This window comes from Zosterops lateralis, assembly GCF_965231275.1.
Source record: "Zosterops lateralis genome assembly, chromosome: Z".
NCBI lineage: Eukaryota > Metazoa > Chordata > Aves > Passeriformes > Zosteropidae > Zosterops > Zosterops lateralis.
The window spans coordinates 72,009,944-72,037,800 of record NC_139800.1 but is presented as its reverse complement, the minus strand read 5'-3'; the positions used below and the strand labels follow the sequence as shown (position 1 = coordinate 72,037,800).

At 37.8% G+C, this 27,857-nt stretch overlaps 1 protein-coding gene across 1 annotated transcript; it reads left to right on the top strand.

Moving 5' to 3' along the window:
* The first annotated feature begins 694 nt into the window (after positions 1 to 694).
* PCSK1 (proprotein convertase subtilisin/kexin type 1) lies at positions 695 to 27,467 on the top strand. The gene is made up of 13 exons (XM_083882816.1): positions 695 to 869; positions 4,254 to 4,364; positions 6,615 to 6,761; positions 7,224 to 7,300; positions 8,889 to 8,977; positions 13,156 to 13,328; positions 15,505 to 15,717; positions 16,890 to 16,990; positions 17,929 to 18,162; positions 19,336 to 19,493; positions 20,923 to 21,056; positions 22,893 to 23,054; positions 24,531 to 27,467. The coding sequence occupies exons 2-13, from the start codon at positions 4,341 to 4,343 to the stop codon at positions 24,891 to 24,893; spliced, it is 1,875 nt and encodes a 624-aa protein (XP_083738942.1). The 5' UTR covers positions 695 to 869; positions 4,254 to 4,340; the 3' UTR covers positions 24,894 to 27,467.
* Positions 27,468 to 27,857: the final 390 nt, after the last annotated feature.

Below are 27,857 nucleotides of genomic sequence, written 5' to 3'. Positions count from 1 at the left end.
GGCGAGGGTCCTGTGCCAGGCACAGCGTCCCCCAACGCTGGGACCCCGCTGCCCCCGGCCCGGCCAGCTCCCCTCCGTGCCCCCGGTGCTGTCCGTGGGTACCCCGCTCTGGCACCTGCCCATCCCCGCCTTAGGGCACGGGCGTGTTTTCCGCGCTCCCAAACCCGTAGGTGTGACCAGCCTCTGCGGGCTCTGTCCTTCTGCCTTTGTAGCCGATAATTTGCCTCCACAGCTATCAAAGAGCCTGTCCTTAGAGGAGTAGGGTGCTCAAAGTCAGAAGGGTGCAGTGGCTTGCCTGGTGGCTGAGCAGGTGAAAATGCTGGTACAGTGGGTGCCTGCGCAGCCCAGTCTCGCAGTGAGGTGTCTGAAGCCGCGCAAAGCTTTTCACACCTGTCCAGCTGACACCCAAGAAAAGCAGATAAAACTAGTGTGCAATCTGCCCACTGAAATGGGGCCGTGCCAAGGTGTGTCCACGAGTGTGGTGGTCACTAGTACAGGTGCTGTGTAACTTGAGTACTGTAGTAGTAATGACTGCACTTGAGTAGCCCAAATGAAATTACTCCCCCAGCTTCTTCTAGCAGCACACAGGCTGAGAGAAGCACTTGTTACTTGGAGAGCTCCTTGTTTGGATTAAAATATCTAACGGCTAGTTTCTTGCTCTTTTGTCTTGGAGGCAGAGTGAATTCTTTCAGGTTTTGATTGTTGGTACTTGCTTGCAGTGGGCAAACACCTCCTGATAATTAAAGCATGCCGGTGTCTTACAGATTGGATCACTGAAAAACCATTACTTATTCAGACATAAAAGCCACCCAAGACGATCCCGAAGAAGTGCTATTCATATCACTAAGAGACTTTCTGATGATGAGCGGGTAAGTGTTAAATTTATTCTTTTAATTTTTTGGTTTTTTTTTATTCTGTCTCCTTACTGCTAGCTTCGTAAAGAGGTCACAGGCAGGCCTTCCTCATTTTGCAAGTCTAATATATTCAGCCATCCGTACTCGTGCTGATTAATACTTAACTATTCCGTCATTCACAGGCAGAATCTGACCCTCCCTTACCACATATTTTACAAGAGCTTTCCAAATTAAGATTTAAGATGTACAGCACCAGAATTTCAGATGTTCATGTGCCACTAATGAAAATGTGAGCAGCGAACCAAGGGGCTGGATTTAAAGTAAAAATCCATAGATGCACTAAGTTTAATTAGGCCACGTCTGTGCAATTACCATGTGAATTAGATTTGATTTAAAGTGACTGAATATTAAGTAAAAAAAAAAAGAAGTAGGGAAAAAAGGCTGAGATCCTGCTGGATTGGCTTCTAGGACAAGCTAAAATCCCTTCTCAAAGGATCCATCACACATTCCTGACTTGCAGTCTTTTGTTACAATGATATGCCACTGCAATCAGAGAACAGGCAAACTGGAGAGCCAGAGGTCTAAGGTACAACCCACGGGTGAAGCAGACTCCTCTTTTGACTGGCTTTATTTCAGAGAGAAGCGTTTCTGTTTGTAAGCATAATGAAAAACTGGGATGCATGACAAATTGAAAGAGCAAACCAGAAAGCTGTCAGCCTCTCTTACAAACTATTTTCTGGGAAATGTCACAACAAAAACATTTGATTTTAAGATCAGCATTGTTGCAGCAATCATTGTGACAATATGAGCTGTCCAAACCATGAAGTAACCTAGTTGTCAAAACCAGCAAATTATCATATAAGGACAAATCACTTCAGAATGAGTAATCTTCCGTCTGGAGGTTTTGGATGCAAATGTCAGCTAGGAGGAAGTATTCTGGGTGGCAAGACAGGGTATTTGTTTTGCCTGTTTTGTTTCAAAACTGTACACTCTCATCTATTTTCTTGTGAACAGGAACTGGTTTAAAAAAGTTAAAGCTGAAGTAATCCCAGCTTGAGGATGTTGAAACCTGCAGATTCAGTCTAAACTAGTTCCAATTTATGTCTACGTGAATGACCAGATGTCCCATTTATTGGAATATGATGTTCAGGATCAGAGTTTTGGGTGCAGTCTCTCTCTTTTTTGGGCTTACTGCATCAAATGAACCCATTACACTGGGAAGAATGACACTGTTCATACATCACATTCTAAAATTGTAGCAGAATGAAGGTGTATTATATTGCTACCAGACATTATTGCATCCTTGCGTTCTTAGATTCAAAGTGCTGCAGGTGATTTGCTAAATTTACTCCAATTTCCATTTTATTTACCATCCAGTATGCAAATTAGCTCTGTGAATAAATGAGATGTAATTATGCATTATGTAAGTGTATAAACACAAAGCAATCATGTAAGGCTGTGCAGTTACACGGGGACCTTTGCTCTAAAGAGCTGCTTTTGTTCAGCAGCAGCCTACTTAAAAAGATTTAAATTCAACCTTTTAAAAGAGAGAAAAGGGAATCCTGTTTTTGTTTGTATAACGCCTTCATGAATTTTACGGTATGTTAAGTGTGAAAGCTGTGGTAAAACTTGGCTCTAATCTGAATATTTATCTGCTTCCTATAGTGTTTGTTGTAAAGCAGATAAAGGCTGTGAATACACTGAAGGGATAAAAATTATCTGGTTACCTAACTTCTTCTAGTATGTGCATTAGTTTCCAAATCTACTTTCTTTCGTGTAGACTTGAATAGAGATTTTTTTACTGCTTTATATATCAGTGATTGGAGATTTGGTGTGGGGCTTTCAGCTTTTGCTGGAGATGGATGGTTGGAACGTCACCCAGCTGCTGAGCAACAAACATTTGGCTTGTTTTCCTGACATATGTGCTTGGGAGTTTCAGCTCATTTCCTTTCAGTGCACTTGCTCACCATGGAAAAAGGATAACCAATGTGGAAGTTGTCAATTGCTAATTACTGTTAGGTGGTGAAGAGGTCAAGCTTTACTGTGGGCAGGAAAGAAAGATAGAGGTAATTGCTCCAACATGTGCACAAGAATGTAGAATGTATGGCCTGAGATATCAACTGGGCAGTTTAAAATACCTGCACTTGGGTATATTCATCTCCTATGACCAAGGTTTGTAGGGGGATTAGGACTAAATGTATAGCAAAGAGAATAGTAAACATGCCTAATGCAGCTACCATTTTAAAGGATTTATGTTCTTGTAGTGAATTTTCATTAGGCTTTCATTAGAAAATTGCATTTTAATCAAATCATACTTTTAAATCACATCTTCTGAGTCATTATTATTATTTCATATATGGTGATAGATGTCAGGATCATAAAGCCGTTCAATCAAGGTAGATAAAAGGAACAGAATCTATTCAGAGCTTGAAAGTAAAAGATTAGATCCAAGGCACCTCCATGTGAGACTTGTCACAGGATTTTGGCAATCTTACTGAACCTGTTTGCTTTGCCTGCTTGGAATTTGGATGAAAAGGACCAAGAGTATCTGCATCAGAGTGACCATACAAGGACTGACTATGAATAATGTTTTAGTCCCTTTCCAAAAGGAGCACACAGCACAGAGAGAGGCATCATCGTCAGGAGTTCATTTGAACTGGGTTCAGTAATACATTCAAGGGCAATACACATTTAAAATACAACCTCGTGCCCTAGAGACTGCTGTGTCTGTGCACAAAGGCTGTGCAACCCCTTAGATGCTTTATCAAAGCATGCTGGAGCATTTTGGCTTTCAGTTGCTTCAAGTGGAATTATGCTGGTGATGAAGTTAGTCTAATATTCATAACTTGCTAATTAATCACTCTTAACAGCAGTAGGAAGGAGACTTGGAGGTCCAGCTGGTCTGTGAGCATCTTTATGATTGCTAGACAAAAGCCAGAGATAATATTTTTTCTTTCCTTCTCATTCCCAATAGAAAGTGAATAAAAGATAAGTGAGAAAAAGAAGCAGGCCATGGTTTTCTCTTTCAGTAAGCACCATTGCTTAGATGACCTTCTAGCCATACTACATGGTTTTATTTGATGTAAAAACATGCCTTGTAAAAAGGCTTTTTGATGTAAAAACTCATTTTTTACTTTGATGTAAAACCCACAGGAGTTCTTTGTTAACTTGTACTTTATGACTTTCTGTTAATTGATTTAGAGTATTGTGATTTCACCAACTTCTCTTCTCTAAGTTTCACTGTACTACAGTTTAAATAATCCTCTTCTCTGTACCCAATGTTGCTCATTTTGCTTTAGGCACCAAAATTTCTCTGTGTGACAAAAGCCTTTATAATCTACGTTAAGAAAGTCCCAAATTAAAGACGTTTACTTGTCATATTTTTACAAATAATTGCAGGTGTCTTGGGCAGAGCAGCAGTATGAAAAAAAGCGAACCAAGCGTGCCTCTGTGAGAGATTCGGCAGAAAGTCTTTTCAACGACCCTATGTGGAATCAGCAGTGGTATCTGGTAAGAATTTGTTGCCTTGAGGAACTGGGGAAGGTGGTTGTGCCATCAGCTGCATTATTTTACCAGTATTGAGGTGATTGCACTGAAGGGAATAAATGAAGAGTCCCTTTTGTTAGTGTGTGCTGTAAAAATGAGTGATCTCTGTGCATAACAGTTTCAGGTAACCTTCTCTCTGCTGTGGAGTGTCACTTATACAAACCTTCTAGATGCAATTCAGCTGCTGTTTAGTATTGCAGGGGGGGGGTGGTGGAGAGGGGTGATATCACAAATTGTTAACAGTTAAAAACCACTTTAATGATAATTTAAAAATATTTGCTGTTTTCATGTAAGAAGTCCATTAACATATCTGAAGCTGGCCCTGTATTTCTTTATTAAAATTGGTAGTGCAGAATACACACACCAGATGGAAACAAAAACATCTGCAAGAATGTGACAAGCACCTTCAGCCACATGGATTAGGATTTATATATTAGAGGGTCTCTAAACCTTCCTCACATGCTCAAAACCTCAGGGAAAATTTTTCCTGAGCTCCATAGTTTCTGTTTGTGTGTGTCATTTGAGAAATACAGTTGATTATTTAGATCTTACGTGGTTTGTTCCAAGAGCCTGTGTTTCCACTGTGCATCTAGCTGTACCTTCAGTCTAGGATTCATTACTTTCATTCATAGGATGAAATAGGGACAGGCTTAAAGGCAGGTATAACAAATCAAAAAAAAAAAAGCACAAATGGGGCCTGAGTAGCTGGAAATACTTTTCCTCAGCTCATCTTAGAAAAATCATACCAAATTCTAGGATGCTTTCATTTGAGCTAGGGAAGATAAGCTATAAGCCACATAGCATAAAATATTTCCATGAAGATTCCTGCAGACTTCTTTTGAACAGAAAATACTTTTTATCTCTAAGAATTTAGCTTTTCTTTGAAGCAGAATGTCAGTTTGCTTCCTTGCCTGTATCTAAAAAAAGCAGGACATTTCCAAGATGTCTATACCAGACAAATACACAAACACACGTAGGCTTCATAAAAGCAGTCTGGGGGAAAAAAAAACCTGGCAATGTTCTGGTCTCCAGGAGATCTAGTTCCTTTCTCCTCCTATTTATGGTTTTCACTACTTTTCCCTCTAGTTTTCACACATAAGAAACAAAAACATGCTACTTACCCTTGTTCGCAATGCACATTGAATTTTTCTAAATAAATGCATAAATGAGTTAGATATTTTCTTCCAAAATATGTTTTTTTGCCTTGTAGTGAATAGTTGACTATTATCTCATTTTTATGATTTGACGGCAACAATTTTAGCTCTATCCAGTGTACCTTCACACATTACCAGGAAAAAATATTGTTTGGTAGATTCAAGAGAACAAAGCTTGAAATCTCAAATAATTTCCTGAATGGGAGCAGCCAGATACAGATAGCAAAAAAATGGAAGAAATTTCATCCCCATAACAAATTTCTTTTCCTAAGCCTTGTATTTTATGCAGTATTTCTTTGGAAACAAAGACATAAACAAACCTGCCATCAGCTAACGTAATTGTGCACAGAGAAACAGAAAGAGAGCTCTTCTTTTTACATTTATGCTTTTATGGGGGCTGTTAGCATGTTTTCTAAATTAGATGTACATACTGCTCATTTAATATTAGAGGGAGAAAATGACCCATTTAGGAGATACTCTTCAAAAAACTTGCTGCAGAAGAGACGGCTATACATGATTCATACTTCCAGCTGATTTACTACAGGAACAGCAATGATAGTAAAGAGAAAATTGTGATTCAACAGAGTTATTCCCAACCAAATGACTAGCTTAATTGTTTACCCATTAATTATTTTGCTCTGGCTAACTTTCATGTCCAAGGAGAAGATACCCTTGGAGGAAATCCAGTTCACTGCTCTGTGGGCACTGTCTTGGCTGCTCATCAAATGGCAAGAACAAACTTTAGCAGGTCTGATTATCAACCCAGTGTTCCAAGCTCCATCGGTGCATTCCCATCACTCCTTTCAGTTTCTGCTGCCTACATAACAAATATATAAGATGTTTTTTGTTCAGAAGTGGTCTTCCAGAATATTCAAGCAGTTGGATATTTAACTGCCACAAGTATTTAATGAAACTAATTTTTGTTTAGTATTTGCAAATTTTCAGCAAAATACACAAGTTCAGGATAAAATTGTTTACAGCATCTTTAAAATATGAGTTTGGATCTGCTTGGTATAAATGGATGAAATATTGATATATTTTAATCCCTTCTGTCTCACAGCAAGATACAAGAATTACTCCATCCCTGCCCAAACTGGATCTCCATGTTATTCCTGTGTGGCAGAAAGGATTTACAGGCAAGGGAGTTGTCATCACAGTCCTAGATGATGGATTGGAGTGGAATCACACTGATATCTATGCTAACTATGTAAGTTTGAGCACTAGAATGCTATGGAATAGATTGACCAGTTGTAAATTTGATAAAGAGACACTCCTCCCCAGCTCATTGTCTGTTCTGTAAGTCAGCTCTCTCAGTACAGAGACTGAAATATTTGCCTTAGGCATGATTTGGAACCTCCTGTTCTGTGTCACAGGAAGCTGAATGCCATTTAGCAATGGTAGCGGGGTAGGTATTTTGTTGTTTTGTTTTTCCTTCGGTAGATTTAGTTCCCAGACACATTTGTATGTAGTGGTTTAATGCTAAATTATTAAAGCTCCATGAAAAGGTTATGGAATTGTTAATGGCCATCAAATTATACAAGTTTGATTGCTGCCAATATGAGGCACATCAAGTGAATAAATACAGACTCCAGAACCCATTTTGTAAGCAATTTAGAAATGCCTTTTCTAGTTGTCTGAACTGATTCTACTTTTCTTTTTATACGTGTAGGACCCAAAGGCAAGCTATGATTTCAATGACAATGATCATGATCCCTTTCCTAGATATGACCCAACAAATGAAAACAAGTGAGTAGCTTCACAGCTGTCTGAAGAGAACAAAACATTACAATGTTAGTTTGTGTGTTAGAAGATACAAGGGGAGAAATTTCTGTGTATGTCTCCTGTGGCAATTATTCTTTAAGAGGAAGAATTTGTGCAACTAAATGGTTGAGCTTGGAAGGGACTTTGGAAGGTCATCTCCTCAATCAGAGAGCTCTAAAGCCTGCTGCCCAGGATGGTCAGGATGGCTTCCAAGGAGGTAGAGGCCACAACTTCCCTGGGCAACCTGTGGCAGTGCTCAGTGGCCCTCAATGTAAAGAATCACTACTTGGTGTTCAGAAGGAACCTTCTGCATTCCAATTTGCGGGAACATTCTCACATAACACTGGTATAAACACTGGGATAAAATTCCCAGATGAAAAACTTCATAATTGTAATCTCCCTACGATGTCCTGAATTTCTTCGTGTCTTTGCACGTGTAAGCTGCTGATGTATTTCTGCAAGATGAAGGAAGTAATCTATTCATGTGTCTCTGTGTGTTTCTGGAATGATACCTCCCAAAGTATATTTTTACTTCAATTGTCTACTTTGCGTAGGAATTTAAAAAAAAAAAGTCTCTTGATGGTCTGTCAGACCTAGGCACACCCACTGTAGTCCAGTTATGGATTTTGTCCATAAGAAAGAGAACAGTAGAAGCTGGTACACAAAATAGTCAAATTCTTAAACAAATTAGGATGCCACTGCTCAGTACAGATAGCAAGAAACTGATGCATTACTTCCCTGTTTCCTATCAGACAGTATCAGACAATGTGTAGTATTCACAACATAAATCATTGTATGAAGGAAAAAAAATCAGTCTAAGGATAAAAATCCCATGAATAAGACATTTGAAAAATGACATTTCTACTTTGTTACAGTGTTATTTTAGAGAAAGAAGCCATTATCCTCCTGTTATGATGTCATTATCTCTTAAATCTAACTTCATTGCCTCTAATCTTTATTAATAAGTAAATGGAATTTAGCCCAGAAGCATTGAAGCATGTCATTGAGTAACAATCTGTAATATTACATAATACAATACTTTTACCTTGAGACTTATAGAAAGGCTTTCTGCATTGAAGAATTATAATCACCATAGGAAAAAAAAAGAATTGCATAGAAAAGATTTTGTTACAAGAAAAAATTAGCAATAGGGATACTTTAAAGGCTCACTTTCTGGAATCCTAAATAAATGCAGTCATTTAGGAAAAAAGTATCTAAACACGTGATTAAAAAACACTTGTATCATATTTCTGAAGATAGCTTCTTAGCCCCATAATTTTATGCCACTTTTTCACTCTACTAAAATATTGGTATCTACAGTGAGATTAAGGAAAGCATTTATCATCTCATGAAAATGTTCCTTTGAGCTTTAAGTAGGTAAAATTATATTTAATGAAGCTTAGGAGAAATGAGTATTTTTGTATCATGTAGGTACAACCCAAAAGCTCTTCAATAACTGCATTGCATTCATTGAAAGGAATAATTTGAACAGATCAAGGTCCTTGACAAGTCTTTCTGTACAATGCAACAAAGATGTAATGATGTGTTCTTTGTTCTTGCTGTATTTATTCAGGCATGGAACAAGGTGTGCAGGAGAAATTGCCATGCAAGCCAACAACAGAAAATGTGGAGTTGGAGTAGCCTACAACTCCAGGGTTGGAGGTAAGGAAACAAAAATAATTAGATGTTTAATATGAATGGAAACAAGACAGATACTGAGTGTTGCTAGATACCATTAATCTGAAATATGAATGATTGGTCTTTCTCGGAAAACATTTATCTTGCAGTATTATGAGCTTCAAAATCCTGTCTGGCAACAGTGTTAAGCAATGCTTGTAATCACAGGATTTCTGTAATAAAGTCTGGAATTTGATTATGAATAGATAGGTAGAATATATAACAACAGCAGCAACAGTATAGGCAAGGATGATGATGATTAGGATAATAGTAATGAAACTAGTAATCATAATGTTAATAATATTAACAACAATTATTAATATTAACAGCAACAACAACAATAATAGCAACAGCTTATAATTTACCTAGAGTTAAGACAGTACCTTTTAAGGAATGAAGGACTAATTACTTATTTGTGTTTATCCAGAGGAGGAGAGGGGTTGAGTAGAGTGAAAGAAGAAGTACACAAAATTATACTCATCCATATTTGTAGCATATTGTTTCCATTTACACTATCACATTCAAAAGGTCATGTCAGTCAAGTTATGCAAGCTGCTGTCCTTTTTTATTTCAACACCTTCCTTCCCTACTGTCACCATAAGTTAAATTTGAAAACAAATAGAATCTTTCTTGCCCATTGATCAATATTGTTTTGTTTTTTTCATCAGTGACTCAATCTGTTAGTTGTTCATGAAATAAGCATGATGCAAGTATCAGTTGCAAATGGTTATTTAGCTCAGAGGAAGTTATTTGTACGGTCCTACTTTTTCCATTATTCCCTCTTTTTCTTTTTAAATGATGGGATGATGAGTGGCAATTGACACCCATAACTGTCGTTCCCACCATTTCAGTGTGGTGTTTTCTCAGCTCCCAGTTACTCCACTGAGCTGTCATGGATGTCAGCTTTGCAGTTTGCCTTTGCCATAATGCATTTTGCTGTCATGATCTGTTTAAATAAAATATCTCACTCATAATATGAAGATGTCAGATTTTCAAAGGAAGGCAAAATGGATGAAGCTGCAAAGATGTCTGAACTCCCACTGTGTCCATATTTTAAGGCACTTGCATCTACAGGGGAGGTTCTTCCACAGCTATTTGCATATGGTCTGTGCTCATTTACAAATGCAAACTACAGATCTGTGTGGGATGATTTATCTAGGAAAGGGAAATAACAGCAGGAAAAGCAGTCCAGCAATTCACATTACCCAGCAAGCAACATACACTTTGTTGAGGGAGGACGAAGAATGGAAAAAAATACGGTGGTTTAGGAAAGTGTGATGAAAACCATCACAAAAAGTTGAAAGAAATTGTAAGCTGTTAGATGTGACCAGACTGATTAAGACATGTGTGAAAGAAAAGTATGTTCAAAGTGCAGTGGAAGATAAGAGAAGTCTTCAAAAGATTCAGATAAATTTGGGGTGTCTAAACACTGGAAAGTTTTTTGATGAGCCAAGTTCTACAGGATTAATTTCTCCAGAGGCTGTTTTTACTCATTTTTTATTTTTTTTTTCAAATCCATCAAATGACACATTGCACACTTTTACTTGACATTAGTTCAGGATGACTTCCTTAAGTGGCTGTTTGCTTGTAGCAGTTGCCATACTGGACAAATCCAGTGGTCTAGCCACAATGGACAATGAAATGCTGACAATGTGGAATACTTTGTTTTCCAACCTTCAGCATCATAGGTTGGTTCAACTTTGCCTTGAGGGGTAAACCAAAACATTCCTTTAAGTTTTTTGTTTGTTTTCTGTGAAAGTGTTGAGTTTAGCAATCCTGAATATTCTCTCCAGCCACATCAATGCCTGGACCAATTCTGAGATGTTGACTAGCCTCCCCAGTACTTTGTGTCTGTGAGTACTGTGGGCTTCTCTGTGCACTGTGTGAAGAAAAAATACTTTTAATGCCAGTTTTCAAAATGACACCTTTCTGTGCCCTTTAACATTCACCTCTTGGTCTGTGTGAAGCTAAGTGTGTATCGATCATCTCTGGTGTAATGCAGGGTATGTGTATTTTCATGCATACCTGACCATACCATTGTGTTATGATATTTCCATGGTGCTGCCATGGAAATTAAATTAATAAGAAGCTCCATGTTACAAAGGACTGGGCTGAGAGTTCGTGCACAGTGACATGTTGCTAAAAATTGCTTTCTGCCAGGCAGATACGTGTCTGAAATTACCTTGGGCTTTTCCTGCTTTTGATTTTGTGGGACTGATGATGGGGGCAAGAATAAAAAAGAGTTTATGCAAGAGGGCACAATTGGAATCTGCTTAGGGGAATATCACTGCAGTCATCAAATCCCTGAGCTGACTTGAACCATCAGGGTTTCTTATGATCAGGAAGGCAAGGCAGTGATTTTTTCCTTGAACTGTTTTCATCAGTGTGGAGACATTGTTCTTGGGGTGTTGGGGTTTTTTTGTTTTGCTTTAGGTTTTTTTTTGTTTGTGTTTTTTTGTTTTGGTTTTTTGTAGGTTTTGTTAGGTTGATTTGTTGGTGGTTTTTTTTTTTTTTGTGGTTTTTTGTGTTTGTTTTTTTTTTTTTTTTTTTGTTTTGTTTTGTTTTGTTTTGTTTTGTTTTGTTTTGTTCCTTATTACATTATTTATTTGCAGACATGTCTGTCTTTTTCTCTGAGAAGTACCTGCACATTACTCCTCACATTTCCAGTATCTCATTATGTGTTGCAAGCTCTCACCTGGGGCTTGCAGTCACTTTCACACAGGCAGATCTTTACTGGCATGAGAGAATCTGGCAATTCTGAGCCAACAGAAAAAAGGGTAATCAAGCCATTCTCAGTTTAAGACAATCCTGGGTAAGTGGTGTTTTTAGTACCTGAGGCACAGGATATACCTCGGTGCTTTTCCCAGCTTTGTAAGTGATAGTGGAGCAGCTGTGGTAGAGCGGATTAACTCCTTTGTCTGATTCTAGCACTAATGAATATGAAATAATAAAGCTCAGCTTTATCTCAGAGGTATTAGGAGTATTAAGAGGTCAACCATTTGGGAAAAGAACTATACTGGCAGTCTTTTTTCCCCTGCTTGATAGCATAAAAAAAAAAAAAAAAAACAGGACACCGAGCTGCAAGGGTAAAGTTGGAGGTTTGTTGTTGTTATTGTTGTTGTTGTTTTTTGTTGGTTTTTTTTTTTTTTTTTTTTTTTTTTTTTTTTTTTTTTTTAATAGAATGACTACATTTTGCCTGCTGTTCTTTGGCAAAATCCCTGTTTTGTGGAAAATACTAGAAAATGAGTACTCATAATTCACCAAGTGCCAGCAACGGTGCAGCTGCTGTAGTACTAACCTGCCAAATCCAGGGGAACCCAGACATTTTTATTGCCTGTAAACACAGGCTGAATCCTGACTGCTGTTATATTGCTGCTGTTGCTGTAAGAGCCACACCAGAGTGGGAATTTTGCCAGATTTCTGCTTTTTCTGCTGTCTTCCAGCATTGGACAGTGATAGCAGCCCCACTGCAGAGCTGTGGCTTTGCACAGAAAAGGATCCAGTGCAGATGAAACACTACCTGCACCTGAATTTTAAGTACCACTGAGTCCAGGCTTGCTCTGAAGGAGATTAGATCATGCAGCTCCTAATAAATTGTTAATGACTAGATATCTCTGGATTGCTCACAGTAGAAAAACAGTGAGATTTTTTTTTTTGTGGTGGAGATGGAAGAGCTGGTGAAATTGCAGCGTCACACAGACAGCAAAACCTTTAATGACTGTGAGAGCCAAATGCTTTGTTCAGAACATTCAGAACTACATCTTTGAACTGAAGCTCTTAGAACTCTTAAAGATAAAAGTAATGTTGGTAAAACTTATTTTATTTCAGTGGCATTTTAACAGTTTGAGAAGTCTTTTTTGCAGATATAAGAGAGAAGAAGGAGGAAGAAAGAGAATGCAATAAGAAAAACCAGGAACAGTTAGCAAGGCATCATCTTCTTGAGTCTCCACAAAATGAGAGAAAGAAAAAAAAAATAAGAGTCTAACAAGATTTTAAGTTGTTTGTTTTTACATTTATAAACACTGAGCTTCGCAAATAGAGTCTAACTGTACTGTACAGTGACAGGAGCTGTCCTGAATATTGCTTACATGAACAGCAGTTAGCTGTGGTTGCAGTACTTATGCCTTAATTTTAATTTTTTTTTTCTTTTTTTCTCTGTGAAGGTATACGAATGCTGGATGGAATAGTCACTGATGCTATTGAGGCCAGTTCCATTGGTTTCAATCCAGAACACGTGGATATTTACAGTGCAAGCTGGGGCCCTAATGATGATGGTAAAACTGTGGAGGGACCTGGGAGACTGGCACAGAAGGCTTTTGAGTATGGGATAAACCAGGTATAATAACAGGCTTCTCTTTTACTTTAGAGAAAAAGAAAGCAAAAATTTGGCAGAAAATTTTAAAATGGTTGCTACCAGTGAAAAAAAGAAAATTGTTTGTGCTGTCTTTTCTCAAATATATTTGAATGGACATGATATATTTATTAGTACAGGTGAGAGAAATTTCCAGCTGGAAAGGACTTTTCAGATAACACCATTAGGGCACACTAAACTGGTTTTTAGCTACTAATCTCCATGGATAAGCTTTTTTTTTTACATCCTTAATTTTGCTGCCTTTGTCTCACCCTACACCCACCCTTTCCTGCTGCTTTTTTTACACTGAACAGTAATTGGATTTCTGCACTGAAAGGCCATAAAATTTAATACAAAATTCCTACTTCATGAACACTTTGCTGTGTGAAATAGTGATGCATTTCAGCACCCTGTGGATGAGCTTGCATTGTGCTAATTGCATTAATTTATAAATTGGTGCATGTCATGATCCAATTAAAACGCAAATAGTACAAATACATGATGAAGACTACTGGGAGCAATATTTTTATGGGATTCTTTTTTTCATGTTACATTTTTTGGATCTGTTTGGATGATAAATAGGGTGCAAACTGAGAGCTGCTACGAATTTATTAGTAAACTACTCCAGTTCTTGCCAGCAAAGTGAAAAGATGTCTAAAGATGGACAGGAACTAATAAAGAGAGGAAGACTGAATCATAGAGGAGAGAAGAGAGAAATAACTTGAAGGACAAGCAAACAGAAAATTTTGCATAAAGGGCAATTAACATCAGTAGGCAGAAGGAGAAAAGGAGAGAACAATTCAAATGCTAACAGATGACAAAGATACTCTGAGGGAATTACACAGACTGAGAGGAGGCAATGGGTTATATGCCCATACGGGTTATATGCCCATACATAGGTAGCAAGAGTAGAGGAAGAGTTAAAGGTGAAAATAATGCAACAAATATTCATTGGTCTTACTCTGAAAAAGCAGGTTCTTTGGTGGGGAATGTATCTTTTTTACAGTTTGTGTTACTTCTAATGAGGAACAAATGCACCTATTTGTCTGTAAGAATTCAAAGATTCCTTTTGCAAAGGTCTGTCTAGTCTCCATTCTGCCTAAAGTCAGCCAGTGTTGGGGTTGACAACAGCTCTAATCATTGGATTCTTCACTGCTGCTCCAGTGGAGCATCTGAGCACAGGCTCAAAAGTGTTACCATCACTCTAAGTGAAATCAGAGCAGGTGTTAGGATACATCAGTGATTTCTGGAATGCAGCCTTTGTTTCCAAAGACATTATATAATTTTCTGCAGTTGATGTGGCTTGTCTTTCCAAATTTAAAACTCATATCACAGAGTACATCTGATTTCTCTTTGCTTTAAATATTTTAAGTGCTGAAAATATCTTAGCATATACATAAATAACTTCATATCTCACCTGAGTGGAATGATATTAAAAAAAATTGTATTCAAACTGCTGTGGAATATTAAAATGTGCATATATTAATAATGAACATATATATGCATATATATTAAAATTACAACATGTGAAATTTTGCTTGTCACACGAAATGTATTTTTTTCCTCTTAAGAACTAGTAGAGCTTAAGACTGGATAGTGATGCATGTTTCCTCTGTGATAGCTGTGATGTGTTATATGATTATGCCTGGAGGCTGGTGATGCTGACCCACAGATCTGTTAGAGAAGGGAGAGTATTCAGTGTGCCCCTCATTCATACTCCTAACCCATACCTCTGTGAGTACAGGAAAGGAAAATTAAATAACCCTTGATAAACTAGTCTTTTTTTTTTTTTTTAAAGCAGTTTTTCTAGAAATGGTGAGGATCAAACAGCAGCATGTGTTAAAATTTACTCATTGAGCACAGACTCTGTTTTTAACTTGAAAACCTGAGGAAAGCTGCTGCATCCGGAACACTAAAGCTAGGCCAGTGAGATTAAGAGTTGTGCTGTAGGGTGAGCAGTGGGATATCTCAAACAGCTGGTTTATTCTGTCTCTGTCTTCTACAGTGCTTTTGGAAATTTCTCCTCTTCTATGTTTGCTATATTAGGCTTTTTGAGGGAAGAAGCTGGTAAGGATACATTGTGAGACCTGAAATCTCTTTGATAACCATTCCTATATATATATATATATATATATTTAATTATTACTATTTTTTTCCTTAGGGCCGAAATGGGAAAGGCTCCATTTTCGTGTGGGCTTCAGGGAATGGAGGTCGCCAGGGTGACAACTGTGACTGTGATGGTTACACTGATAGCATCTACACCATCTCCATTAGCAGTGCTTCTCAGCAAGGGCTTTCTCCCTGGTATGCAGAGAAGTGCTCTTCAACTCTGGCCACAGCATACAGCAGTGGGGATTATACTGACCAAAGAATTGTAAGTTGCTTTTATCATTTTCAGAACAAATGGAAAGGTATGATATATGCAAATAATAAATGAAACCCCTTGAATGCTTGGCTTCGAGTGCCTGCTTTATGTTACGTGTTATTTGGTTAGTGTTTTGTCTGGAACATTTAAGAGATTTGTTATCCAAAAAGCGATTTTATTCCTGTATTCTTCTGCCTTAAAGAAATGGTTAAACAAAATCATTTTTTTGATGCAGTAAAATCAACATGCTGAATTTGTCTGCGGTTTGTGAGCACTGTTTGTGTATGAAAGTGGTCTCTGCGTGGTTTGATATGGCACTATTCTTCACAAAGGGCAAATGGAAAGAGATTCAGAGTGAAAAGAAAACCTGTGATGTTAGGGCCTCTGTTATACCTTTGCCATTACCTCTTTTAAGAAAGAGACAGCAACAACAGTGCCTCCAAACCTTCCAAACTCAGCAAGCAGGCATACCAGTCTGTGTGCCTTCTGTAATTGTCCTGAAGAAAATTTCTATGGCACAATAATGCTGAAATACCTGTAATTTCTGTCCAGCTCTGGTAGATGCTAATTTTACAATACACAGCACTGATGAGGATTAAAACAGTGTCATTCCGAGTTAGCCTGGACATCAGTCCTTACTAAGTGCCTTATCTTTATAGTTGAGATTTAGATACATGGGCTGATGAGTTTGGTGTTTATTCATTGCAAATTATAGTTCTTCTGCTGAAGAGGGAGCAGAACACCAATACTAATCCTATGAGTAATTTCCTGGTAAGCAGTAATTTTGAATGTTCTAGGCCCAACACAATGATCTGTTTTCATGATTCACCAGTAAGCCTGAAACACTTATTGTGAAACCTTAGACTAAAATAAGATATTCAGTGTGGGAGTATTTTGTTCCAACACAAAACGTTTTGATACCAAAATTATAGTTGAAGTAAAAAGAGTGGATTGAAATATGAACAGATTTAAACACTCATCATTTTTTCTGCTGGTGAGGAGTGTATTAATACACACCAACTAAGGGACACACAATTATGTTTGTGAATATGAATATGACTGTATTTACAACAGTTTATTTATGCTTTTTGTTTTGTTTTGTTTTGGATTTTTTCATTTTGGTTTTTGTGGGTTTTGTTTGGTTTTGTTTTTGCTTTTGCTTTTGTTTCGTTTTCTGTCAGACAAGTGTTGATCTTCACAATGAATGTACAGAAACTCACACGGGGACCTCTGCATCTGCACCTCTTGCAGCAGGAATTTTTGCTCTGGCTCTGGAAGCAAAGTAAGATGTCACACCATTACCTTTGAATTACCCTCTCTCAACCACCCCACCACCTTCCTCAAAATGCCTGTTTTGAGAGGCACTACTTTGTACTGCAGCTCCACTTTTTGTCAGCCAGACTTGCTCAGGCTGATGACTAAAAATAAACAGCTACTTGCCCCAACACTTTCCTAGAAAAGCAGAACTTACGTGAGTAAATCATGATGACTGAGGAATATTTTGTTTATTGGCACAGCATTTACTGATTTCTGATCACCTAAATGTGAGGGTGCACATGGATTCAGTAGAATGCGATTTGAAGACAATAGGCTGCAGGAGTTTAAACTAAGCCTCAGCCAATTTACAGAAAAATTTCTGCCAGTGATGAGGCATAAAAGGGAAGGTACCCAAGCTTATCTGTCAGAGCGGGCCGGGAGCAGCCATGTTTCGATCCTGTAGGGCAGGTAGCAGGAATTTAGGCCTTGGGGAAGCTAAGAAAGGACAGGACAATGACGTATTTTTCACAGAAAACACTTTAGGCAGTGGTGCATAGGTTTAATACTTGTGTGGTGTAGATTCAGCTCGGGTTTCTACTGCACACCCCTTTAGTGACATGAGCCAAGACATTTAGATATTTTAAATGGTAGGGTGAGTCACAGATGGAATGAAATGTTTTCAAAGTCCAGGTCCCAAAAAGATGGGTGGGAATTTCTAGTATTGCTAGCTATCTTTAAATGCCTGAATTGTTTTGGAGGATTGAACTCAGCTCTTGCTAGATACCTGTTTTTTATGGACACAGAAATATTGTCTGCCTGGAGAAGTATTGTGAGGATAAATGAAACATACTGTGTGTTATAAAACAGTAGGATGCCATATACGTTCAAAGCACTTTGTCTAATAATTGATAGAAAAATGATAGATAACCCTGAAACAACTAACCAGGAACATTTTCCAAACAGCCCAGGTCTAACATGGAGGGATATGCAGCACTTGGTAGTGTGGACCTCGGAATATGATCCACTGGCTGGAAATCCAGGATGGAAAAAAAATGGAGCAGGACTGATGGTCAACAGCCGATTTGGGTTTGGGCTACTCAATGCCAATGCCTTGGTGGATTTAGCTGATCCCAAAAGATGGAAACATGTACCAGAAAAGAGAGAGTGTATTGTCAAAGACAAGAGCTTTGAACCCAGGTAAGGATTTGCATTACCAGTTACCAAGCTGGTGTCTGTTGTAATAGAGCCTGAAGGATCATATTCTTCACAGATTGTTCTGGACAAAGATAAGGGACTTCTTTCGATTCATTTTGTTTTGTCAGATTGTATTCCCCAGAGACAGGCAAGCAGCATTTGCTTCTTGGTTTGGTTTTTTTTTATTTTTAGTGTAAGACTGATAGAAATTACTAGCATGAAGCCTTAACAAAGACAAAGATTATTATGTCTGTTTGTGCAGACAGTGTATGAAAGGATGATACTGTGAGACTGAGCCCAATCAGCAAGGCTGTGAATTTTTAGACAACCATCAGAAGACACATAAAAAGATACTGATGTCTCACAAAGATTGTTAAAAAATAAAAGTGTCTGTAATGGGTCTTAGCAATTCTTCTCCTGTAACAGGCTTGTATATGTTGAAATCAAGGTAATATATTGAGCTTTAGTCTTCTCTGTAGCATTTCTTTTATGAAACACAAGTGTCCCAAAGGCTCGCTGAAAAGTCTTATCAGCCACGTGCCAATAGCACAGTGAGCCTGAACAGACAGATTAATTATCATTAGTCACTGAGCTGGTTAATCAATAAGGATATATAGACTCCTTTAATCTCCACATGTTCTCATACGGATTTATATCCAGAAAATTATCTATTTCAAAGGCTGAAATTATACCATGTCAATGCAACAAAGGTCTGTCTGCAGAAATATTTTGCAGTGTTTTGGAGAGCCAGTGCTTGGTGATAAGCCAGTGCTTATTATTTATGCTATCGTACTATCAAGTTGTTTCTATGGACTCTGTTTCTCACAGAAGGTTAACTCACTACTGATGTATGTCACACTTGCTCTTTATGTGTTTTTATTACAGTACTGGAAATTACATGATGAAAACAAAGATCCTATGATCCTGAGTGTAGAATTACTTAGAGATTTAGAGTCCCATTCTATTTGGAAGTAATGGGAGCTGTGCAGAGAAAGCTATGCAGAGTCTCTCTCTGTGCAGAGCATGAACAGCAGACATTATCTTTTTTTTGTTGAGCTGTCATTGACTCTTCCTTCCTCATCATTCTGAAATGGCTGTTAAACATGTTATTTACACTTCATGACTGAGAATCAAAAGTTTCTGTGGGCAATCAAAGAACTGCTTCAATTTTGACAGATTATTAAGAGCAAATGAGGAAGTCATCATTGAAATTCCCACAAAAGCCTGTGAGGGTCAAGAGAACTCCATTGCATCTCTGGAGCACGTGCAGCTCGAGGCAACAATTGAGTATTCCCGTAGAGGTGATCTTCACGTCACTCTGGTTTCTCCATCAGGTACGGGAGGCAAAGACACATTTTGTTGGTGTTGCTGTAGTGTATAGAGTTTACTTAATGTAAAAAAGTGGTTTTCAGTGGTTAAAGAGAGCTAAATATATCATTTAACAAATTCAGTGAGGATAAAGTATCCAGAGAGCTATAGAGACCCCTCTTCAATCTTCACCTGGTCTGGGTTATTTTTGTGAAAAGAGATTTGAAAATCATACTTCAGAAAATGAAGGCACAGAACGTTTTCACAGAGGCAACTGGACCTGTGAAACCCCAGGTTCCTGGAAGACAATGAGTTACAGATCAATAATTCTTATCAGACTTCCTGTGATTTAGCAGTCTAATGGAAAACTGAGGATATCTGATTCTTTAGGTTTCATTTCATGCATCTCCCCACTGGTGTGTTTAAAAAACCAAAGTGTTAGTACGACTGTACTAAATGAGCTAGAATATGGCGAGCTGTCTTGATAATGCCCTGAAACAGCACAATAAGACAAAAAAAAAATAATTATAAAAACCTAAAAGTAAAATCTGTTAGATCAACTGGTATTAACAGGAAAAAAATGATAAGCTTTCACATATGAATTTAAATATCAGGCTGATCTAATTTCTCTGTTTTTAGGTAGCAATTGTCAAGTACTGCTGCTTCCACTACACTATTATTTTGTTTTCATGGTTAAATTGTTTTTCCCTCATTTCTTGTTGCCTTTCTGCTTTCCTGCCAAACATTAGTAGCAAATATATGACATTCCTTTTCTATATTTATGGTGTTACCTTTAAATATATCTATAAATTGTGACAAGACTCCTTGGGGCTTCATTGCTCCTTATTATGTAAATATTTCTCTCTTGCTTTTTTCCTTATATGTAAACAAGCCAAACAAATTTCCTCCTGTGCAGTAAAACCTCTTTTACTACAGAAATGCTTTGTGAGCTGCAGCATTTTTGTAATAATAACAATGCAAATACTTTTTTCCCTCTATTGGAGGACCAGGCTCTAACAGTATACATCCACTCACCAAAAAAAAACCCCAAACCAGTGATGAAATCATGATGAGACTGTGGTTTCATAATACTGCATGAGCTGGTCTGCCTTCAAAACTTCCATTTCAGAAGTTTCTTGAATGGCTCATTAGTAGGAAAGACTGGTTGTACCTGACATCTTATCCTTATGCTTCTTTTTTGTGCATTCACTACCTTTTCGTGCCAGAGATAGAAGACTGAACAAGATGTACCTTCTTGGTGTGACCTACCAGCTTGTTCACTCCTAAGCACTGCTGTAAAAATAATTACAGGAGCTGCTGATGCTAAAGGAGCCACTGCTGAAAAGTGTATTTTCCAGGTCACTTCTGCTCTAGACAGTGTGCAAGCTGACAAATATGAAAAGTAGGACCAAGCAGTGCATGGACAATGAGAGTGTTCATCTTGCACCCACACAGGGACCAGCACTGTCTTACTGGCTGAGAGAGAGAGAGACAAATCTCCAAATGGCTTCAAGAACTGGGACTTCATGTCTGTCCACACATGGGGGGAAAATCCAGCAGGCACCTGGATTTTAAGAATTACTGATATGGTAAGTATGCCTGTATGCTAAGTAGCTGTGTTTGGGAGCTAACATAGATGAAATGATCACTCATCACTACAAAGATATCCAGCTGGTTTGAAGATTAAAGAAAAAAGGAAGGGTCAGATTGTCTTGTTCTTTATGTAAATGCAAAGCACCATTCTCATTTCACTGACAGGTGCCTGTCAAAAAAATTTCATGGCTGTGTTTCAGAGACACTCGTCACCAAAATGAATCACTTAATAAAGTTTTCTGCGATTCTTGGATTGAAATATGAAATCAAATTAACATATGGTTAACTGGAAATTCTTTTCTGCAGAAAAGAACACAGCATGGATCTAATCTTCTCTTGGTCCATGTGCACAGTTTTCATTAACTGAAAACCTTTTGAATTAATGATTTTTTGGGGGATCTCAACAATCGATTCTGATGTATACATTTCCCTAATTTTCTTTCTGAGAGTGTCTAGTGCTGAACAATGTTTAAGGATTAAAGCCAAGTAGTCTACAGATACAAAGTAAATCAGTTTACTAAAGCCACATGTGTATATGGATTACAACAGCAAGACACCAGAATTAAGCTGATTGGTAGCAACTGAAAAATAGTTCCCTTCAAAGAGAGAGTGATTAAGCTCACTCATCTCATGTAAGTTGACTGTTAATAAGTTTGTCCTTAGGGGTCAGATCTTGCCAAAAACTGAAAGCTTCCTGTTAGACACTGAGCCTTCAGCCTCTACTGGCCTCAAATTGTAAACAGGAGGGAGGGTATTGCCAAGAACTGAGCAGATGGACAAGGCACCAGGAGTAAATATTACTATCAGCAGTGTAGTGTTAATGCTGCAGGCTTATAGATAACCCCATCGTTACAGATATCGTGCTCTTTGAATGCATTTTTGTGGAACAAAGTTAAGAAGAGCATTTTTTTTTGTAAATTAGCTCTCATTTCAAGATAGAGCTTCCTGAAACTTAAAATAAAGCAAGACCTTTGTTGCCCTGATTCTTTAGCCTTCTGATGATTGTTTACATACTTTCTAGTGGGGTCTCTCACAAATGTAACATAAACAAAAGTAGATTGTTTTCATTTTTCTCTGTGATGGACTGCTGGTTTGACCACTGGGGTCAGAGGGATGTTCCTTTCATCTCCCAATCCTTGTTGACATTCCAAATCCTTTTTAAACCCCAAATCATAATAAACCGTCCCTTCTTTTCCTCACTTCAACCTGACAGGTATGTGTTGTTCTTTTGTGTCATAAATTGCGACAGACCTTTGTCCTCATAGCATAATACACTTTTTCTTTTTCTTGTTGGTTTTTGTGTTCTTTGTATTTGTCTCTTCCACTTTCTGCTTCTGAAGTACTGTGACCAAAATTTATAAATAAACATTTGCTGCTTGCTTCCACACACACTGTATTTCAGATTGCTGTATGTGTGTTGTACACCACATAGTAGCAAAGAATAGTATTTCACGTTTCTAATGGTAACTTTTATAAGGAAATTGCCAAGGAATTGCCTAGTGAACAAGTTCAAATGATGCAAAATACTACTTTGGTAACTTCTAGGATCCTGCGTTACAACAAAATTCCATTGATTCTTACATGATGAATTAATAATTGTTACATCAAAATGTGCATCTTTTGGGAGGTTAAGCTATTGTATTAAATCCCACATTCTAATATACTCTGTCTCTACTGTATCTGTGGGTTTTGTGCTTATGAATCATACTCTATAGGTAGGTATTGAAAGCCTGATAGTTTGTTTTGGTCACGTCTGTGTACTTTGCATTCAAGTGTCTATTTTGATCTTTTGTGTCCTGAGAACCTATTCTGATGCCACACTTGTTTTTCAGTCCAGACGAATACAAAACGAGGGGAGGATTGTTAACTGGAAATTGATTTTGCATGGCACTGCTACCCAGCCTGAACACATGAAGCAGCCACGTGTGTATACATCCTACAATGCTGTGCAGAATGACAGAAGAGGAGTTGAGAAGATGTCGGATCTTGTAGAGGTAGAGTTATATTACATTTATTCCTTACATGTTTTTCAGTTTTTAAGATTTCTTTTTTTTTTTTTTTTTTTTGCCTAGTAAGAAGACATATACTCATTTTATATCACTTCCTCTAATCTCTGACTGTTTTTGAGTGTATATCGTAATTTTGCACGTCAACAACTGATATTTTTATTAGTCTCTCTTTTCAAATTGCAAAATTTAAAGGATTTAGGATGATAACAGGAAATCGCTCCTAAAGCAAGGAACTGTATGTCTAATGCAGTTGAGTGGCAGAAGGAGGGAGGAAGACAGCTCTGACAGACACGTTAAATTTATGTAATTCTACTAAGAACAAGTGTCACATTCTAAAGGAACTTTGCTTGCTGGAGTGCTTCTAGTGAGTTTGGAAGGAATTTCAGGAACAAAGGGCTTGAAAAAAGTCAGGGACTCATTGATTCAAAAGGGTTGGCTCAGTGGATCTGTTGCTGTCAGATCCTTTAGCACCCCATTTACCTACACATAACAGTGCTCTAAAAATATGACAAGGCAGGGTGACCCTGGGTTTCAGGATGCACAGGGTGGTAGTAATGCACATTTTCAATGTGCTTGATTACGTCAACAGATTCAGAAAATAATCCCATCACATCAAATTGTCTCCCCATTAAGTAATTAGGACATCCATAAAGCACAGATAGTTTAACCTTCCTCAGACAGGTTATGAAAGGTGGGCGTGATAATGGAATTTAAATCCATTACATAAATATCCCCAGGTCTGGCAGCCACGGGCAAGAAGATAAATTGGAAGAAAGTAAAAGTGGATTCAGGAGGTGCTGTAGGAGAAAATGGATGGACATGGTAAAAATTACATGAATATAAAATGAGTGTTCAGTTAGAAATACAGTTCTAGGTTGAATGAAGAAGCTCTGCAGGCATATACTAATGTTGAAATAAGATCTTCCCAACTGCTCTGTGAACCTATATTTGGGATTGCTCTTCCAAGATCTCCTAGATATGTGTTATGATCACCCATTAGCAATACTTCACTGTCTTTTTCTCAGGTGAGGTCATCTACAGATAATGTTGAATGAAAACATTGGTTCTGTCCTTTTCTTAAGAGTACAAGGCACAATCAGAACTGCCATCACCATTGCATAATGTTTCCTTCAGTAGGAGTGCTGTGTTCTGTGCCACAAACAATAATATATCTTAAGACTGGGACAAATACTGGTATATATGATGTATTGTGTCTTGCCAATGTGGAATCTGGATTTATAAATGCCTATATTGTGGGGGGACTATTTTATACAGTATAGTCCTTTTGATAGTTTGTTTTGGTTGATAATGGCCTGCTTCTTTTCTAGATGCTTAAGTGGCTCCTGAATGGAAACATAACATTTGCGCACACCTAGATGGAGATCACCAAGCAGAGTAAACCTTAATCCAGTCAGTCTTTCATTAATACCTGACCTTTTTTCATGCTAATCTATATTCTAGGATCATACCACACTGGAGAGCCTGAGTGAAAAACCCAAAGCCAGCGAAGACACCAGCAGCAGCAATGAAAAAGCAGAAGGTAAAACCCCATCAGAGGCCATGCTGCATTTACTGAAAAGTGCTTTTAGCAGACAGATGGATCAGAAGCAACTGCCAAAGAAGACCACAAGTGAGAAGTTAAACATTCCATATGAACACTTCTATCAAGCCCTCAAAAAATTAAACAAGCCTTCCCAGTTGAGAGGCTCAGAAGAAAGTCTGTACAGTGACTACGTTGATCTTTTTTACAATGCCAAACCTTACAAACATAGAGATGATAGACTGCTGCAAGCATTGGTTGATATCATAAATGAAGGAAATTAACCATAGGGTATGGCACTGAGTTGGAAATATTCATTCTCCCTACCTGTAGTTTTTCCTTCCAAAATGCTGTGTATGCTCTAGTTGTGTGATTGCTGCTTTGATTGCTTCATATTTAATACAAATATCAAGAAAGGGAAAAAACGGGTGTGAGGGGATAAGGCAGGAAAATTACACTTTTTAGTACTATCTTTTTTCAAAACCTTTCTTCAGAGTAGATTTGGCCCCTCAGGCATGAAATGCAATAGTACTCCCCTGAAAACCCTAATACTCTATTTTAAACAATTTTCACATTACTTATTCTTCCGCCTTCTTCACTTCAGCATGCAGTAGGATTCAAAACCTGAATTACCAAGCAGTTTTGAACCAAACTGCCAAAGCTATGGGGATATATTCTCATCCACAGATTTGTCGTGAATATTTTAGTCTTTGTTATATTTGTCATTTATTCCGATTTAATACTTGCAGCCAGTATTGTTTCCATCATTGGTGTTTTGTTCCTTCTCCAAACAATGCCCCCTTACCCTTCTGTTCTCCTGTAAAGGAACATCTGGGAGGCTGGGGTTGGACTGGGGCATCAGTGAACACTGATGAAGTTATTCACAATTTAGACTACAGACAGGAACAAACATAAAAAAGAGCCCCCAGCGAGGCATCCCAGACCATGGGATGGCATCTTCTCCAGCTGACTTGGAACTTACCTGAGTGAAGTGCCTGAATTATGACCCCGGTCTTTCTAGGCCCCATGTGTTTAATGAGGACAGAGTCTCACTTCAGAGCACTTGGCTTTCTTTTCACCAGTTACGAATCACGTGATGAAGTACTGATCTATTTGTGTCAATTATGAGCTTTGGGCTCCAACCTACTACCTGTGGAGCCTCAGTTAGGTCTCCAAAGTAGTACAGCTGCCTTCTGAAATGCCTACATCTGCAAGTAGTCAGGCCAAGTGGAATAGAAAGCGTAGATGTCGCAGAAAAGTCTACTCAAAGACTGTAAAATTCCAAAAACATCTAGGAAGACAAGGCAAAATTGTCTGAGATATATATATAAAAAAAAGAAAAAAAATTACCCTGAGAAGGGTGAGCATGGAATGTGGAGTGGGAGGAAAAGGTTGAGGAAGAGGTGGCTGTCAGAAAGCAACAAGTGTGAGCAACTCCCTAACATTAGCAGTTTCCCACACATCTCTCTTTAAATAGAGTCAAAATGATATATTATTTTGCTTAAAATAATAATTAAAAAAAAAAAAAAAAAAAAAAAAAAAGAGAGAGACAGAAAGAAAGCCACACTGGATGCTCAGAAAAGGCAGGGGATCTAGAACAAGGAAATTAAGACTCCCAGGGGATAGTTATCTCATCATTGAAGTGCTAGAGAAAACCCAAAAAAGTGCTGACTGCTTTTTACTTTTCTTCCTCTTCTCTACTATTGAAATGTCTTGCAGTCTCTCTAGAAATATTTGATTGGATTTTTCTTCACTATCTATTCCTTAAAATTATGCAAATATCTCTAAGACAGAAATTTTACATTTTGCTCATAATCCTTCAGTTCAAATAAAAGTTTTTCAAACTTCACACTAAATTCTGTAATTTAAAGGTAAACCTATTTACTGTAACTCAGTCTTCTGTGGAAAAAAGGACTTCTCTGACTTCTCTAAAGACAACCTTTAAGATTGTCTTACCAAATGTAAGATTTAAAAAACATTCTTTGTGGTGGCTTTATGCCTATCTTGGGCTTAGCCTGCCTTTTCCCCAGTTTTAAGGATGCTTTAATATTCTTCTAGTCAACAGTTGAAGGATAATATCTCCACTATTGAATGTCTCTCGTACTGAATTGCTCCCTCTCTACTAAGAAATCTGCTTAGGAAGAGAAGTCATTAAAAAAATAAAAAATCCCTGCAAGTGGTCCAGAGCAGAAAGCTTTCCCTTTGCTGTCCTTTCCATGCAAAAGCTTTCTGGCAGTGCATAACTAATGAACAAGCAAACTATGGAAATTTCTAATTGCTGCTATTATAGAATGAGAGCACTTATTTTCACTAATGTTTAATTTTCAGAATAGACTCATCTAGCGAGGTAAGGGCCACTTTTAGTCCTGTGCAATGAAGCTTAGAGGCTGGTTCCCTCAGATAACAACAAATTTAGCCAGTCCTCATTTGGGTATATTACAGTGAGGAAAGTACTGACAATATTCCATCAGGCCTTTAAAGAAATTTTCAGGTTAGAAGGGTGGGAAACAAAAGACCCTCCCTTCTTTTAAGATCAGTTCCTATGCTGTAGCCAAAGTTTCAACAGAGGACAAGTTTAAAATCTCTCTTTTGAATGTTTCCAACCCAGATCAGCATGTACAGGAGTAAATTATTTTTATTGTTAGTCTTTCCTTGGTGCCTGTGTGGATTTTGTGAAAAATGTAAAAGTAGAAAAAAAAAAAAAAAAAAAAAGTTTTCTCTCAGAATTTTAAATTATATTTTCGTTACAGGTATTTATAATATAACAAAGATTTTATTGAACAGACAGAATTTTAAAAGGCATAATAAATTATATTGAAGAACCAGATTTTTTCTTGAGAAAGAGACAATTTCATCCAATAAACGTATTTTTTAAAAGGCATGTTACAACAGCAACTGCAACATGTATGTGATGTGATGTTAAAATTTGTCTACTAGTAGCATAATACAATGTGTTAGCAGAGCTCAGTGTGTGGTCTTAACATTTGTAAAACAATAAGATAAAGTCAAGCTATTGACTTAAAAGGAATGGAAAATGGAGTTTAGAATGAAAAATAATGACTTGGGAAAAACCCAGGGGTTGGGTTGGAAAAAAAATGTGAAATGTCACGAAAATGAGGACTTTCTAGGGATCTCTTCACTACTAACACTCACTTGTTTCCTTCTCATAAATGCAGCCAAGTAAGGTTTGCTGTGGACATTACTGACAGGATCACTCCTGTAATTTAGACAGTAACAAAAAATTCTGC